The 16,680-nt window shown below is 40.5% G+C and overlaps 2 protein-coding genes across 4 annotated transcripts in view; one reads left to right on the top strand and one right to left on the bottom strand.

Moving 5' to 3' along the window:
- Window positions 1-9,863, bottom strand: part of myo18ab (myosin XVIIIAb) — a 132,837-nt gene extending 122,974 nt beyond the window's left edge. For 2 of the 3 annotated variants that reach the window (XM_046388103.1, XM_046388109.1), the window contains exons 1-2: window positions 9,673-9,862; window positions 5,903-7,036 (exon numbers count right to left, since the gene is read on the bottom strand). In XM_046388103.1, the coding sequence (XP_046244059.1) occupies window positions 5,903-6,922 (1,020 nt within the window). In that variant the 5' untranslated portion in view covers window positions 6,923-7,036; window positions 9,673-9,862. Of the gene's footprint in view, window positions 1-5,902; window positions 7,037-9,672 lie in introns of all 3 variants that reach the window. The other variant, XM_046388104.1, reaches the window with a different exon arrangement.
- A 1,891-nt stretch (window positions 9,864-11,754) lies between these two features.
- LOC124058998 (phospholipid scramblase 1-like) lies at window positions 11,755-13,910 on the top strand. The gene is made up of 2 exons (XM_046388658.1): window positions 11,755-12,115; window positions 12,951-13,910. Exon 2 carries the CDS (start codon window positions 12,964-12,966, stop codon window positions 13,786-13,788), a length of 825 nt encoding a protein of 274 aa, XP_046244614.1. The 5' UTR covers window positions 11,755-12,115; window positions 12,951-12,963; the 3' UTR covers window positions 13,789-13,910.
- Window positions 13,911-16,680: the final 2,770 nt, after the last annotated feature.

The following is a 16,680-nucleotide window of genomic DNA, read 5'->3' as shown; positions in this document are numbered from 1 at the left end:
CATTATCGAGCTACTGCAAGTACAACAACAGCATTAGATTAGATTAAAAACTGAATTAACATGTCTACATATAGCTCAATAGACCAATCAATTTTCTTTCAATTTTTAAATTGGAAGATGTGCACTATCTGGGGGCCAGAGATCACAAATGACATGAAGAAGACTCTGGGTGGTGATTATTCTCGGTCCCTGCGGTCTGTTTTTATCGCTCTACATTAAATATTGATTAAATGTTAAATGCTTAACTGACTGACTTGTTTTAACATTGAACATTTAAATGAATCAACCTATAGACAGAGGTAATGCCAAGGCTAAAAAAAAAAGAAAGAATACTAAATCTGCTGCCAAATAGAGGAATAAGTAACAAGCATGAATCAGAAAGCAGGAGTTAAGACACAAGTGAAGCACCAGCTGCATCCTACAGAAAAAAAGGCCTGGCTGGTTTGAAACATCTCAGACAGCAAGTAGAGAAGTTAAGGACAATCCGTTCTAATCAACTCTGGCCTCTGCCTGCATGTACAGAGCTGAATGCTGCACATCAGGTTTTACAAGAGCAACTCAATGACCTGGAGCAGGCCCCTGATAAGGGAATGCTCGTTACAGTTAACATGGGTTCTCTGAGGTGCGCTGCTTAACTGCCACCACACAATTAAGAGAAATGAAAAATTCCATTAGAAAATTTTAAAACTTACATGTTTATTATGGTATAGCTAGAACTGGTCTGCCATGAGTGGGTGTTAACCCCAAGTGGAAGTGGTCAGCTGTCCTTTGTTGTTTCATGCAACAGGGCCATCAGACTGCAACACTCAGACTGCAGCTCGAGCTCGCGTTGTCTTACAATTTTTAGGTGACCCATTCCAAAACATACATACATATCTTGTGCAGCTTGAGGCATCTATATCATGTCTGTGTACCTGTGTGGACCATGTGTCTACCCTTAGTGCCTCATGTCTGTGGGGAAGACTCTTGGTCCAACTGCACTGACAGAATACTGAATAACTTGAGCTGTTAAATCTCAACTGTTACTGTCTTTGAATAGCCAGAACACTGTCTTGGTCAACTCAATCCTCCTTCTATTAGATGATTTCTCCACTTTATTACAACTTGGCTATAATTTGGATCATTTTGTATCAGTTATGATGACACTATCCTTACAGGAGTTTTGGCTCAGGTCCCTTGGGCTCTTAGAAAATGTTTTTTTGGCATTTTATACTATACTTTGACATTTCATAAAGCAAATTAATAACTGATCAATGAAGAAAACAGAACACTGTGAAAACAAACTTTGGAATGATGCCATCATTGTGAGCCCCTGCTAGTTTGTTCTGGATTTGTCAGCAGCTTCACATCCAATCATTGCAGCTATCACGGAAAGAATAGCTGAAATGATGGGTTGAAAGCATACTGCATATTTTGATCTAAATATATCAAAGTATTGCGAAGAAGTAAGTTAGCAGTGTAGAAACTATCCATGCTCTGTAGTTTCTAAATATTAGCTGGCGCTGTCATTTTCAGATGTTGCTGGCGGCAGGTTATCATCAGCTGTTTTTTATCAGCTATAGAGTTCACTGATGAGGAAATAAGTTACGCTTACAACAGTGAGTAGTGTGCGTTTCCATAGTGCCAACAACTCCTCTGTAGCTGATTGTGATCAAATTCAGAAGTCCCTTTCTCCCTATTAAATATCTGTCCATATATATCAATAATTATATAATAAGTAACGTGTGTGTGTAATACACACACACAAGAAAAATGTTTATCTTTATCAGAGTGAGGGATCAAAAGTGTTATTCAATATCTGTTCCAAACTCACATATCATATTGGCACCAATATTGAAACATTTTTAAATGATCAAGCTCAGCCCCATTCATTAGTGGATAAGAGGGCTGTATTACACAATATGTATAAAAGCTAACATCAAAAAAATGTAGTGTCCCTTTAAAGCTTCTGTCAGGACTGAATGATAGGCCTTCTGTCAGCTTGCCTTTATTTAAACCAGTAGTCACGCTGGTGATATCCATTAAAGTGGACAAACAGACATAGACAGGCCTACTGTTTAACACACTAACAAATCAGCTGCACAGAGAGGCTGATGAGGGATTGTGTGTGTGTGTGTGTCTGACCCAACATTGCCTTTACACTTAAACAAAGCTCCTCCAGTACGCACTTCCTGTTTGCTCCATGAAAATCATTACAGCAGCTCCTCACATGACACAAAGTAAGTCTCTTATCCAGTCATAGGCAGAGAGGGATTTTTACAAACAAACAGCCACTGTGGGAACAAAAAAAAGATTTTAAGTCAGTCACTGCTTGTCTCTCATAGTGAAAAAGACAACATGGCATACATGGAATCAATCTCTGCCTCCCGTGGCACATGAATTCAGCTCTGGTGAGTGGAGCGACCACAGTCCATTTCAGTCTGACTGTATCACAAGGACCCTTGAACCAAAGCCAATTGAGGCAAACAAAGCCCTCTGATGCTGCCAAGCAGGCCTTAGTAGAGGACACTCAGCTACTGTTAATGTGGAGTATCTGCACACACTGAATACAAAAGTACATACTTTTAAGACTGATTCAAAAGAAAAAAAATAACTGCCTAAATAACTAGGTTACTCTATGCTTGATTAATCAGTAAATCGATCAATAATTTGTTGGAACATTCCCAGTTTTTCAGAGGCATACTACTTGTTTAGTCCACGCAAACATTGCACCAGTGTGCAATGACATAAAGTAGAGGAAAGCAGCAAATTCTGACAATACTCTTCATCATCATCTCACGGTTTATTCAGTCTTATGAGATATGTGTGTATGTTTAAGACTATTTTGTAACCGTCTGAATGGTTTTTAGTTTTCCAGCAGATGCTTTACTGCCGTACCTGCCAAATTCAAACCTAAAGCTATTCTATTTGATTGTCAGATAGAAAGCAATGATGAGATAAAGTGCTCAACAAAGATACAATGCAGTTTAAAAAAAAATTAAAAAACTCATTTTGTGTGAATAGAAGACTGAACTGTGAGGGTTGATTGACAGGTTCATGATCTAAGACAGAGCCAATTTTAGAAAACCTACCATATTTATTTTTAAAACACAGTCTCCTACATTTATACACTTAGTTCAGCAGTTGAGAAGCATACAGATCCTTTTTTTGCAGAAGTCTGTATCTTAGATCTCCAGAAAGCGGCCCACAGCAGCTAAAACATCATCAAAATGGCCATCAACGAGCTCCTACTTCATATCGGGGAAGAGGAGCGAGTCTGCGGTCCTACCACGTCCTCATGGACTGACCTGGGTGATAAGGCTTTGAGACTGAGGTACTGGATAACCCCATGAGGCTAATGTTTATTTTTTCAGACAGCGGTGAAAGGCAATTTCAAATCACATGAAACAGAAATTCAGCTTCAATCTTTCTTCATGACCACTGAGTTGGATTGCACTTGCATGGAAGAGGAGTTGTAAGACGCATCTGCTATGCTATCATATAACTCAGCATGAGTTATGTGACATAAACGGTAGTCTCATTCACTCGTTAAGTTCAGTTGTTTCAACTTTGCCATTTTTATCGCTGTTAAGCTCCCACAAATTAAGATCAACACATTGAAAGTGAGGGAATTATGCTCACGGAGCCTCTGAAAGGTCCCTAATGTGAAACATGTGCCAAAGAAATGTTTCTATGTTGACAGGAGATTAACAAAGATTTCAAAAAAAAAAATCAGTAGATACAACTAAAAGTAACATTTCTTTGAAAGGCCATGTAGTCAGAACATGTAAACATGCCTCTGTTGTGCTGAACTACTACTGTGACATGGACATTATTCTGAATTTACAAAGACAACAGGTAAACATGGAGGAAGCTCTGGATTTGCATTAACAGAGAGAACTGGACAAATGAGAAATGAAGGCCGAGTTCTCTCTGCTGCTCAGCAAGGGCTCTGTGCGGACTAAAACCTGCCAACACGTCACGCTGACACGCCCTCATCAGCGAAGTCGCAGCAAGCGTTGTGCCTGTGACAGCTGATGTAGTTAATTGAGATAAGAATGGCTTAGGTGTGGTTAGACGTGTGGTGTGTCACAAAGGACATTATGAACCTTTTATGGACCATGAGAGGAAGTGACTCAATCAGTAGAGGACAGGGATGTACGTATATGTTAGCATAAGACAGTTTTCAAACACGTACGTTCAAACTTGATTCAACTTTTGCAAAATTTTGCTCAAATATATTTACATGTAAACCTGCATACCAAAGACAACTCAAGACAAGACAACAATTTAACCAACCCCTCCCTTCTCTCATCTTAACACTGGCAGTTGGACAGTGAGAGGACACTTTATAGAAATCTGAGTGAGAAAATGATTGATAGCAAGTGGAAATGCCAAACAATCTGTGCACACAAAAATAGCAGTAATATTGAAAAATACTAGCGTGCCCCAATATCACAAACCATCAATATTTATACATCAAACATTGACCTTGATTAACAAATATATTTTTTAAAAAAAAGAGTAGAGGATTAGGATTAATCTGGAGAGAGAAACACACACACACAAGCAAATGTAAAAAATCCGCAGAGCAGACTAGTACTCTGTACTTGCATAATGTCCAAAGGAGACAGGTCGTTTCAGTTTCAGAGAGGATATGTGGGGGTGATTGTAAACAAGCGCCATTGCTGATCACTGACAAAGCACACAGAAAAATAGGATAAGACTACAGCAAGCAAAATCTGCCACAACATGATCATGTGATTAGATATGTTTCAGTAGAGTCTGCTACAAACCTGTGACTGTGTTTAATTTGCAGTAAATCTGTCAGTTGAGAAGTCTTAAAGTTTTCTTTACAAACCAATTAACAGCATAGTATAGTTAGCAGGACACTCTGACTTCACCAGGACCCAGCCAGCATAACGTGCTCAGACACACAGACATGATGTCTCAGAAACAGCTTGAACACCTAAATACAATATTCCTGAGAAATGCAACTCCCTGTTATCAGGCTGCCCCAATAAGTCCATACAGACTCTCCAACTACTCCAGAATGCTGCTGCACGTGTACTGACAAAAACTCATATTTGAGAACATATTTCTCCTGCACTGGCTTCTCTACATCGGTGGCCTGTAAAATTCAGAACAGACTTTAAAATACTCCTCCTCACATATAAAGCTCTAAATGGTCAAGCGTCAGCTCATAGTACCTTATTATCCAATCAGAACTCTACACTCCAAGGATGCAGGGTTACTTGTGGTTCCTACAGTCACCAAAAGTAGAACGGGAACCAGAGCCTTTAGATATCAAGCTCCCTTCCTATGGAATCATTTTCCAGCTTCGGTCCAGGAGGCAGACACCCTCTCTATTTTCAAGAGTAGCCTTAAAACATTCCTTTTGATAAAGCTTATAGTTGGGCCCGGCTTATGCTGGCCCGTAGTTATACCGCTAGGAGATCTCCCATGATGCACTGAGCTTCTCTCCGATCCTCTAACTCTCCTTCCACACATATTCATCTCCCATCAATGTACGTCACTAACTTGACTTCTTCCCCGTCTTTGTGCTTACTCATTTCTCAGGTTCCCACGGATTACGTCTGGACCTCCTGCTGTGTCCTGCTTGACACTGACGACTGTTATTACCAACTGTTATATTTCCACATTATTATTACTACTACTATTACTACTACTACTATCTTAGCTCATGTGGGTTTTGTTGGGTCTCTCCAAAAATCAAATTAAAGAGTTTGGTCTATACCTGCTCTAACCGGAAAGTGTCAGGAGACAACTTTTGCTGTGATTATAAAACAGATTCTAACACTGGGCACACTGAAAATTTTAAATTAAAAGAGAATCACGACATAAAAACAGAAGACCAAAGAGAGTGTAACCGTTATATGCACAGAAAGCGGACTATACTTACATTTCGGGCCTCCCTGCGCTGCCCCTCGGTGTTCCTCAGCCAACAGCGACTCAGCTCACTCAGCTCCAGGATGGGCTGCACCTTAAGCCTCACTGTGTCTCCCGACTGACGGATCATTTCCACTATTTCATCCCGGGTCTTGTTTTCCACATTTCGGCCATTTATCTCCACCAGCCTGTCGCCTGGCACCAGCCCCAGTGCCAGGTCCTTGGTACCGGCGCCAGGCTCTGCAAAGTGGACCACTCGTCTGTACACTCCTCCATCAGGACTGCGGTCCAACATAGTGGTGCGACGCAAAGAAAACCCAAAGTCACCAGTGTTGCGGCGTTGGAGCTCCAGCTCACGTGTTTCCGGTTCACTCGGTGCAACCACAGCTGGGAGCTGCAGCTGTGCAGGAAAGGTCTTGTCAACCACTTCAGGGATGCAGACTTTTTTAGCGGCTGGTGCTCCAGGCTGCTGCTTGAGGCTGTGCTTGCGGAGCATGCTGAAAACTTTGCTCTCCACCTGTGGGGACGGGGCAGCAGAGTTCTGGCCTGAAGGGGTGGAGCCCTCCGAAGGGCTTTCCTCTTTGCTCCTCTGAGAAAAGGAGAACCGTTTCATCATCTGACCCACCTGTGAGGAGTTCTGCTTGGCAAGCGAACCAAAGTGAGCCACCCGATCACGTACCGAGCTGCGGTGTCCATCGTGTCCTCCACCGCCCTCACCCTTCAGGTCATCAGTGGAGCTAGCGGCACTCAGCTGGTCATCCAGAACCATGCTGCTTCTGTTGCTCAAGCCATCCGATTCAATGTCGGTGAGTGTGAGCTCATTGCCGCTGACCACTTTGATGGGAATGGGATTGGAGATCTCCAGTTTGTTCTTGGACTCACGCTTGGCCTCCCTCTTGAGATTGAAGAATCCACGCCGCATGCTCATCTCCTCCAGGCTGCGCAGCTCTGCTGCAGACATTCTCTCCTTTTTGTCTTTCTTCTCCTTCCTACTCCCGTCCCTCTCCTTATCCTTCTTCATCAGGTTAAACATGGTGAAAATCTGAACACGGTCCCTCTGTCCAATGTGGCTCTTTTTTTCTTTATTTTTTAACAGAGCTAGAGGTCTACTTCACTTGTCAGGCTGTGATAAACAGAGACAAATCCCCTGGGAAACAGACAAGGAGAACAAACTGTCAAACTCACAAAATACTAAATTTATGCAAAGTTGTCTTTCATTATCATGAGAAGTTGGACAACAATGACAAAAATCATATTATTTATACACCAATTCAGGGGATGATTGTAGGTGCACTCAAAAGATATTTGCACATATCTTAATCATCATCAAACAACGTTAATATACAATGACTCTTTTCAACAAGCTGGAACAGTCAGATGAGCTTAGAACACTGTTTCTCTTGGCTTTAATTCTAGATTTAGTAAAGTAATTACAAGTAATATATTTTTAAGCAATTGACAACATTGTTGCTTTATTAATTTATTTCACCTCTATATTTTTTTGTAACTGTTTATGCACACTTTTTGCACTCTTCTTGTGTTCTTGTGAGCTGCCACAACAAGTGAATTTCCCCACTGCGGGATCAATAAAGTTCATCTTATTATAAAGTAAATGTTGACTGCACAGCGTAGTGGCTATAAAACACCGACACTATCTGCATTTGAACTGGTTCCCTGTAAACTGCATTACTTTCACTGGGCAATTCTGTCTGCCACCGGGCAGGAAACCTCCTGGGAAAATGAAGGCTGACTGATGGTCCAGTCACCATTTCAATGTGCTTTCATGTCTCCATTACAGAATAAATGAATTAACTCATCCTTCTGTACTGTGTTGTTGGTAGGTGCTGAAACACAAAGCAATCCAGTTGTCTCTGTGACAGCAACAACTACAAAAGGCTATGGAGGGAAAGTCGTCTGTTTCCACTTTAGGATGCATATCACAATAATACTACATAAACGCAAATTCAAGATATCGCTTCTCATACCATATGTTCATTGGTCAATCCACAGTCAATTTGTCAACAACAATTTTCATAATCAGTTGATTAAACCATTTATAAATCATTAATCATTTTGTATAAATAATTGTATATTGCAATATCGTAGTATGTCAATTTCTATGGATCAGAATGTTTCTGGATAATTAAAGGCTTTTATATCACTGTAAACTGAGTATGTAAGCAAACCATGCAATTTAAAGACTTGTCCTCAGGCACCTCGCACATGCAATGGATTTTTCACTATTTTATATATTTCAAATCATTTAAATAAGTGATAACTTAACTGTAAATTAACTTAGTTGCCATTATTGTAGATGTTATGACATCAGTATTATAACAATGTATTGCCCCTCAAAGAAGAAGCATCAAGCATACTAACTCACCTACCTCTCACTAACATTTGGCAAGTGCATATTTTGTACAACTTATTTAAGAGAATATTAAAGCACGATGAGCTCAAGACTGAAAATCAAGCGACAACATCGCGTTTCTTGTAAGCAGGCGTCCAACGTGCATCCAAAACTTTGCCCAATTTCGTGATTACTTGTAACTGTGCACATGTGCAGAAGGCCTTGTGAAAGGAAGACCTACTCAACAGAAGACCTCCAACACACACATTACATTACATTACAGAGGCCCAACGAAGGAGCTTGGCAGGACCAAAACACATTCCTGGCTTCATTTTCAACTGGGTGTCTCCAAACCCTCAAAAATCAGGGACTCCTTCCTGCCATCCTTTCAGCCTGGTTCAAATTAGCCGATGAGTGACACACACCGACTCCTCTCTGCGCAGGCTGGAATCCCAAACAACCAACCACCGCCTACTTTAATTATGGTATAGGGAATGTTGAGCGTAGGTCTCCTGTTCGGAATACCAAGTAACGTTACTTCCAGCTATTATTCAAATGTAATTAAAGTCTATTTCGTGCCGGACAAGCGTCAAGATGCCATGGATTAAAAAAAATGGTCATATGCTAAAATATGTTATAGTTTATCACGGAAAACACAACAGACACATAACATAACAGCTCAAAGCACTCAATACGACTCAAGTCATAAATAGATATTTGACAAAACTGCTCGTGGATTTTGTCAGAACAGCAAAAAGTTTCCTAATATGTCTTTTCCAGTCATTAAGTCTGTTCTTCAGCTATGAGCAGGGCCATAGTAACAGGACAGCTTTGTATCAACATTAGCGTCACGTTCCGCCTGTACTAACCAGAGCATTGGAACATTAAAGTGCAAAGGCTGTGAAGAAAAGGGTCTGCCTGTTCTTTTAAGCTCTCTTCTGTCCATCCAGCTTGTCTGCGGAGGTTAAAATGATGCCACCACCTCGCACAGTAACGTACACAAAGCAACATTAGCTCCAAACCACACTCGATATGAGGGTCGGGACAAAAAGCATGACAGAGCTAAAATATGTGTAGCTTTTCGGCTACATTAGCTAGCTGAGCTGCTGTTTCGTAGGTGGGGGTAACGTTACCTACTAAAAAATATGTGCGTTTATGTTCCACGGCAAATGAAAAAGCTTCGAAACAGTGATTTATTGTATTTTTGGTTAACTTTACAGTGAGTAATCTAACTAGCTACCTAGCGTAATTGGCTCAAGTCACAGCCTTAGTTCTCTGCCTTCGTTTTTGGTGAGCAAATCCTTGAACAACACATTGGGATGCTGTGAAAATTACCCATTCAGCTCGAGTGACTGCCTGCCTAAACGCTGCTCTCTTCAAGCGAGTGTCCCCTTACGCTAAGCACACGTTTATTAATAAGAAGAAATACTCACTGTTCTCCTGTACAGCAAATGGGGCACAGCTGGTAAGTGGGCGCAGCACGGCTCGCAGAGGACAGAAGCCGCAGGCTGGCTTTTAGCTAACGTTATCAAAGCTGGCTGCTTTCAACCCAGCTCTGAAAGGTTCAATCCGCCAGCTAAAGGCGGTCAGTCAGCTACCCCTGCTGGACATACGTTAGAGCTGTATGGTGTCTGCGAGGCCGCCTTCCACCAATAGCTCATGTGCTGTTCTTTATCAGCCAAGGCCACGATAGTGCAGAATAAGGGATCAATGTGATGTAAATGTTTCTCTGCTTTCCCCTTCTGATAAAACACAAGCACATAATAACATTGGTAAAATATAAGGTTCTGACAGAACACAAATTGCTTGTGAAATTGACAATAAATCAGTGACTGTTAATTCACAATTGATTGGTTTTGGGGCATGTTCCTGCAGTAGCCTTCTCTCACCTGCATATCTGGCAGTCTGCAAAATGTTCTGCTTGGAGCCCTGAAAACCCTGGACTTGTTGTAACAACTCAAACCTGGATGATTTTCATATGTTGCATATCTAGTAGGGGTTCACAGTACTTTTTAATTCAATTCAATTTTATTTAAAGTACCAGTTCATAACACAGTTATCTCAAGTCACACTATAGGTGTGTAAACATCCATCCATCCATTTTCTATACTGCTTATCCATCAGGGTCGGGGGAGCTGGAGCCTATCCCAGCTGACTACGGGCGAGAGGCGGGGTACACCCTGGACTGGTCGCCAGTCAATTGCAGGGCCAACACACAAAGACAAACAACCACACACTCTCACACTCACACCTAGGGGCAATTTAGAGTAGCCAATTAACCTAATGTGCATGTTTTTGGTATTGTGGGAGGAAGCCGGAGAACCCGGAGAAAACCCACGCAGGCACAGGGAGAACATGCAAACTCCACATAGAAGGGCCCAGACCGGGATTCCAACCTGGAACCCTCTTGTTATGAGGTGACAGTGCTAACCACTGCACCACCGTGCTGCCCAGGTGTGCAAACAACAACAAAAAAACAACAAAAAATAAGAGAATCAGAGAGAAACACAGGGCAAAACCCCACACTGAGTAAGCATATGGCGACAGTGGCCAGGAAAAACCTCCTTTTAACAGGCAGAAACCTCGAGCAGAACCAGACTCAGTGTGGACGGCCTTCTGCTGTGACCGTCAGACAGTACTACCTCTCTAATATCCCAGATAAGTCTATTTGGATTTCTCTAATTGTGGGTTCATGACAATTTCTTTGTAAGAAGTCAGTGAGTTGGAACTCTTTGTGGTATGAGTGATCTCCAAACAGTATGTAAGATAAACCATTTAAGGACTCTAAATTTCTTTTATGTTATTATTTGGGGGGTATTTCATGCCTTTTTTTGGACAGTAGAGAACTGACAGGAAGACAGAGATGTGGACCCACACATAATAAATCAACAGTCTGATTCAAACAGTGGTGCAGTAAGAATATATATTTTTTCAAGCATAGCCCATGTCAAACATTCCATTTAGGGTAGTGACAGTGCTTTATGGTCATCGCAACACGTTTTAAAGATTCAGTATGTAGGATTTTGTGACACCTAGCTACTGTAGAAACATGGCAGTGCCATGGTGGATTCCGTGGAAGAGGATGTGGTACTTCTGTAGATGTAGAAGGCTCATTCTAATGTAACGAACACGCAACAATTCATAATTTCAGGTGATTACACACTAATGAAAACATCATTAATAATGTTCTATTTTTGACAGCTGGATACAAAACTCCAGCTGAGGAATGTCATTAGCTTTTTGTTGGTAAACCAAAGTACCAGACAACTGAAATTTTGACCTGATAATATTATGTACATATTTCAGCGTATACCAAGGAGGTGTACTGACCAACATAAAATATTGCCTGACTACAGAATGGCGGATAGTAATGGTGAACCAGAAGAAAATACATGACAAATCTGCTCCAAGCCCTGAATATAGACTAATGCATTTAGGCTAAACTTATCATGGGAAAGTGGGGGAAAGCATCTCATTCCCTGTGCCACAGACCTGTGTGGGGAGTCAACCCACAACTGATATAATGTATGTAATTGTTTATACCATTGTGACTTTCTAAGCACACATATTAATAATAGGCCTTTTTCACAAAAGCTTTCACTGAGCTTGTTATTTACAGTATGTTTGCTTTTACTTCTGTGAGATGAGAAAATTCTTCAGATCTTGAGAGCAAAATGTCTGTTAACTCACAACAGTGAGGGACCATCCTCGGATGTCTCAAGACAAAAGGTGCAACCTGACTCCAACTTGCCTCTGTCTGAAAAAAAAAAACGTTGCTAAGGAGTTGCTACAGCATCGCTTCAACACATCTCACGTCGCACATCTGTTGTTCGGCAAGCTGTTTAGAAGACTTCATCTTACGAAAACACACATATGGTGGGTAACTATTCTTATCAAACATATATGTAGTTTTTAAACATGCACTGTAGGTCTATAAGAAATTAGATCTAACTGATAAGGATGCTACAATGTTATTACCTTTTATATACAAATATGTACATACTATAACGTTTTCTAGACATCAGTGAGCAATGGAAGCAAGTAGCTAATACTACTTATTAATATATCTTATAATCTGATCATTTTCATGGCATGAAATGAACAAGCTGTGTAAAAAGTGTATGTTGAATCCTACATGTTATCACCATGACCTATTCAATAGGGTAGAATGCAAGGTGCAGGGATTCCTATGTTACTTCAGACTTTTGTGAATTTGTGAGCCTCTATAAACCAAGCTAGCCAAGCCAGCTGTTTTCTTCTGCCTCTGGTTTTTGTGCTAAGCTATGCTAATACCTATCTGACTCTGTCACCATACTTGACACAGACAAATTTAATAAAGATATGGGAAAGCGTCAACATCACAAAAATAAAACAAATTTACAATACAATACAATACAAATTTATTTGGAATAAAAGCAAAGGAGAATGGCAAAATTTGAACCCAAACAATCTGCTGTAAACATCACAGTTTTCCTATTTAATGAGGGTTATTGTGTGGTGACTTTCTGTCTTATCTCCAATTAAAATGATTAAATAATCTTGACCGGACACATTTTGTGATGTTGAAGACCAAGGATTATCTAAAGATTACATCTTCACAAATATATGAATATATAAATTTATGCAGTTCAACCCTCAACCTTCAGCACTTAGCAGAGCAGCATAAAACATCACACTTTATTATGTACTGTATGTATGGAACCTTCAACAGATAGACCTGTGTCATGGCATATCAGGAAACTACAGGACCCCTGCCTCAGGTTCCAGTGTATTATATTGGGATGCATCCAGGCCATAATTTAGTATGTCCAGCTCCAGTAAACCATGAAGCAGCAGCTCCTCCACCATACACGCAGCCTCCTACACTGCCCACACCAGGTCGACCTGTAGGATGCCCACCTGGACTGGAATACCTCACTCACCTTGACCAGCTCCTGGTTCATCAAAGTGTCAACCTGGCTGAAATTATTACTGGCTGGGAGATAAACAATGCTTACACAATCAAAAATAGTTTGGGGCAGCAGATATTTGTGGCTACAGAGGACAATGACATCTTCATCATGCAGGCATGCGGCCCTGCTCGACCTTTCACCATTCGCCTGCACGATAACACGGGACAGGAAGTCTTGACCCTGACTCGGCCTCTACGGTGCACCTTGTGTTGCTACCCCTGCTGCCTTCAAGAGCTGGAGGTGCAGAGCCCTCCAGGTAACCCCATAGGTTATGTGGAACAGAACTGGCACCCTGTTTTCCCCAAGTTCACTGTCCTGAATGAGATGAGGAATCCCCAGCTGAAGATCAAGGGCCCTTGCTGTAATTGTAGGTGCATTTCTGATGTCATCTTTGAGGTGACGTCTTTGGATGAGTCAACTGTGGTGGGACAGATCAGCAAGCAGTGGGGTGGATTCATGCAGGAAGGCTTCACAGATGCAGATAACTTTGGCATCTCATTTCCAATGGATCTGGATGTGAAGATAAAGGCTGTGATAGTAGGAGCCTGCTTTCTCATTGATTTCATGTTTTTTGAGGATAAACCACAGCACAATTAATAAACAATTCATGACCTAAGCTTAAAACAGACTTTTTAATGCAGTGTGCTGACTGATTACATCATAACCTTGACTTTGCTCTGCTATCCCCAGACAGCACCGGTAAATAAAGAATATGCAATTTTTACCCATCTGTCACACCGCGGTGAGGTAATGTCTTGTTTTGGGTTTTATGTCTCATCATTTCCTGTTTTATTTTGAAGTGTAACTCTCCTCTCGTTTCAGGTCACTTGCCCTTCCTCGTGTCTCCAGTCTGATTGTCTCCCCGATTACCCGATTGTATCCACCTGTTCCCCATTACCCTCATGTGTTCAAATAGTCTGTTTCCCTTGTCTTGTGCCAGTGTGTTTTGTCCTCATGTGATCACGCCAGCGCTCCTTGTCACAGCCATAGAAGTCTGTCTAGTAAGCTCATTGTTGCATCCTCTTTGAGAGTGATTTTTTGTTGTACCTTCTATAGCTCAGTTTATTTTTCTGGTAAGAATTAGTCATAGTTTTCTCCTGTTTCTAGAGTGATTTTTGGTGGTTGATTTATTCATTTTGTTAGTTTAGATTTTCCTCCAGTTGGAGTGATTTTTTTTTTTCTTAGATTTATTACCTTACATTGTAGAATTATTCCTCCTCTGTGAGCATCTTTTGTTTTGTAAAATTTCATAGCCAGTTGTTGTTTCCTTTTCTCCTCTTTCCATTGTTAATGTTTAATAGCTGTGTGTTATCCTCTAAAGAAGAACACACGTTAGGTTATTTTCATAGCCTCATTGTTTTTTCACTCTGCCAAGAGGTTCGTCTCAGACGTCTTTAATTAAAGTCTGAACTTTAGAAACTCAAGTCTCTGCACCTGAGTCCTGCTCTGCTCCAAACAGCAACTTAAGAATAGATGAGAGGAAATCAGAATTGCTATAATGCCCATCTCACCCAGAAAAAAACAAGAGAAATTTATTTTTTGCATGTTTTAGTTTTTACGTCTATTTCTAAATTTCTGTAAATTGTTCTTGGATTAAGAGCAACTTAAACTGGAATTAAATTCCTTTTATCTATACCTATACTTGGCCAATAAAGCTTATCCTGAGCAAGTCAAATGTCTGCTCTGCTAGCTTTGCTCCTGTCAACTGGAACAAATGGAAATATCTTGGTTTGGCAGCTACTCACTAGCTTAGGTCACACAAGCTCACAGAGGTGACTGTCAGTAGCTTTATGTGATGGTTTCTATGGTTTGTCAGTGGTACACAAGCCTAAGATCACCATGTGCACTCCAAGTATCAGTGAGAGTGCTGTAAGTACACACCACTGGACCACTGAACAGGAAAAAAATGAGCTGTTTTGAATGACAATCATGCTTCACTATCTGGCAGTCTGATGGATGACTACGGGTTTACCAGATGCTAAAAGAACATGACCTACCTGAAAGTGCCAGATCTGAATCTGATCTTTCTTACAATTCCAGATCTTGATGTGACCACTTCTTCATTAATCAGCTTCCAAACATGTTAACTAGCCCATTTTATCTTTTAGCACGGAGGTTGTTTAACTTAACTTTTATGACGATTAGAGATGTCTCATATGACTCACCACCAAGAGGAATTTTCTAAGAGATCTGGAGCAAGGAAGACTTCAGGAGACCAGATAATATCTTACTGCACTGTTTATTTATTGAATAATGCCATCAAGGGAATCAGAACACCAGAAAACGGTGCAATGCCACATGATTTTGCCTGTCTTCCTCCAAAAGATCACATTTAAGTTAGGAGATTTCTGATGTGTTCTAAAATAATTGGATATTTAGCCAAAGCATTACTTCCATATCTACTGTTCATTATGTTGTATGCTCTCTGCTGCACTGAGCCTCTCTGTTCATGTGTACCTGGTCTCCTTCACTGACAAATCTCTATTCCCTCTCTCCTCTAAGTCTCCTGAACAGATAACAAGCAACATTCTGTAATAGGTTAGCATGAGTGAAGAAAAATACCATCACAAGCACCTCTCAAAGCTCTCCACATTCATGATCAGACTTATACACTGGTGTTTCCATGGAGGGACAACAGGACAATGTGCTAGCTAGGCAAGTCGCATGTGGTCACACCAGGGAGCAAATGTTCCTGAGAGGGATGAGGGATGATTACCGTGGCAGAGCAAGAACGTTTTAGCAACTTGTAGAATACTCAGGAAAGGGAAAATGAGAACATTTAATTGCTCTATATCTGAATTGTTATTCAATATTAAGATCTGCGATATGTGAACTATGTGTGTTTAGCACTTGAGAAAGACTTCAGATTCCTGATACAATAACTTAACCAATAGTTATAGTAATAAGTTATAAAATGTTCTGACTGATATTAAAATAACTTTTTTACCAATAATTGCTAATATTCAGTTTAAGGTGGGTTATTTTGACATAACTATCTCAACTGACATCGTGTCAAAATGTTCATGACTGAATACCTGCAAAGCAAATGAAATTGCCATTAATTTAGTTCTAATTAGCAAATGTTAGCATGGTAACACACAATAAGACTTACACACAATGAGAATTTTACTTTACCTTAAGCTGTAATACCAGCCTTCAAGAAAAATGAGTTTAAAATAAATTTAGTTAATGACAAGATTTTTTTATATTGGTCACAGGTTAAGAACTCCTCTTCTTGCTTTCTTATGGGCAGTTGACAGATAAGAAACTAGAAATAAAGGAATAGTGTAGTAGTTGTGTTCTCTAAGGTGTTTACAGATAAAGGTCTATCTTGAGAAGTTTGTAGCTTTTTTAAAATATAGGTATCTACAGTAATTGAACTGTTTTCTTGCCTGACCAGGTTCAACAACAAAGAACCGATCACACTATAATGCATGTGGTCATACTATAGTTTCATGTCACAGTGTTTTAATGATTAGCTTAGACAAT

The sequence above is a fragment of the Scatophagus argus genome, chromosome 5 (genome assembly GCF_020382885.2).
Source record: "Scatophagus argus isolate fScaArg1 chromosome 5, fScaArg1.pri, whole genome shotgun sequence".
Classification (NCBI taxonomy): domain Eukaryota; kingdom Metazoa; phylum Chordata; class Actinopteri; family Scatophagidae; genus Scatophagus; species Scatophagus argus.
Note: the sequence above shows the minus strand (reverse complement) of the source record. Positions and strands in the feature narration are given on the sequence as shown.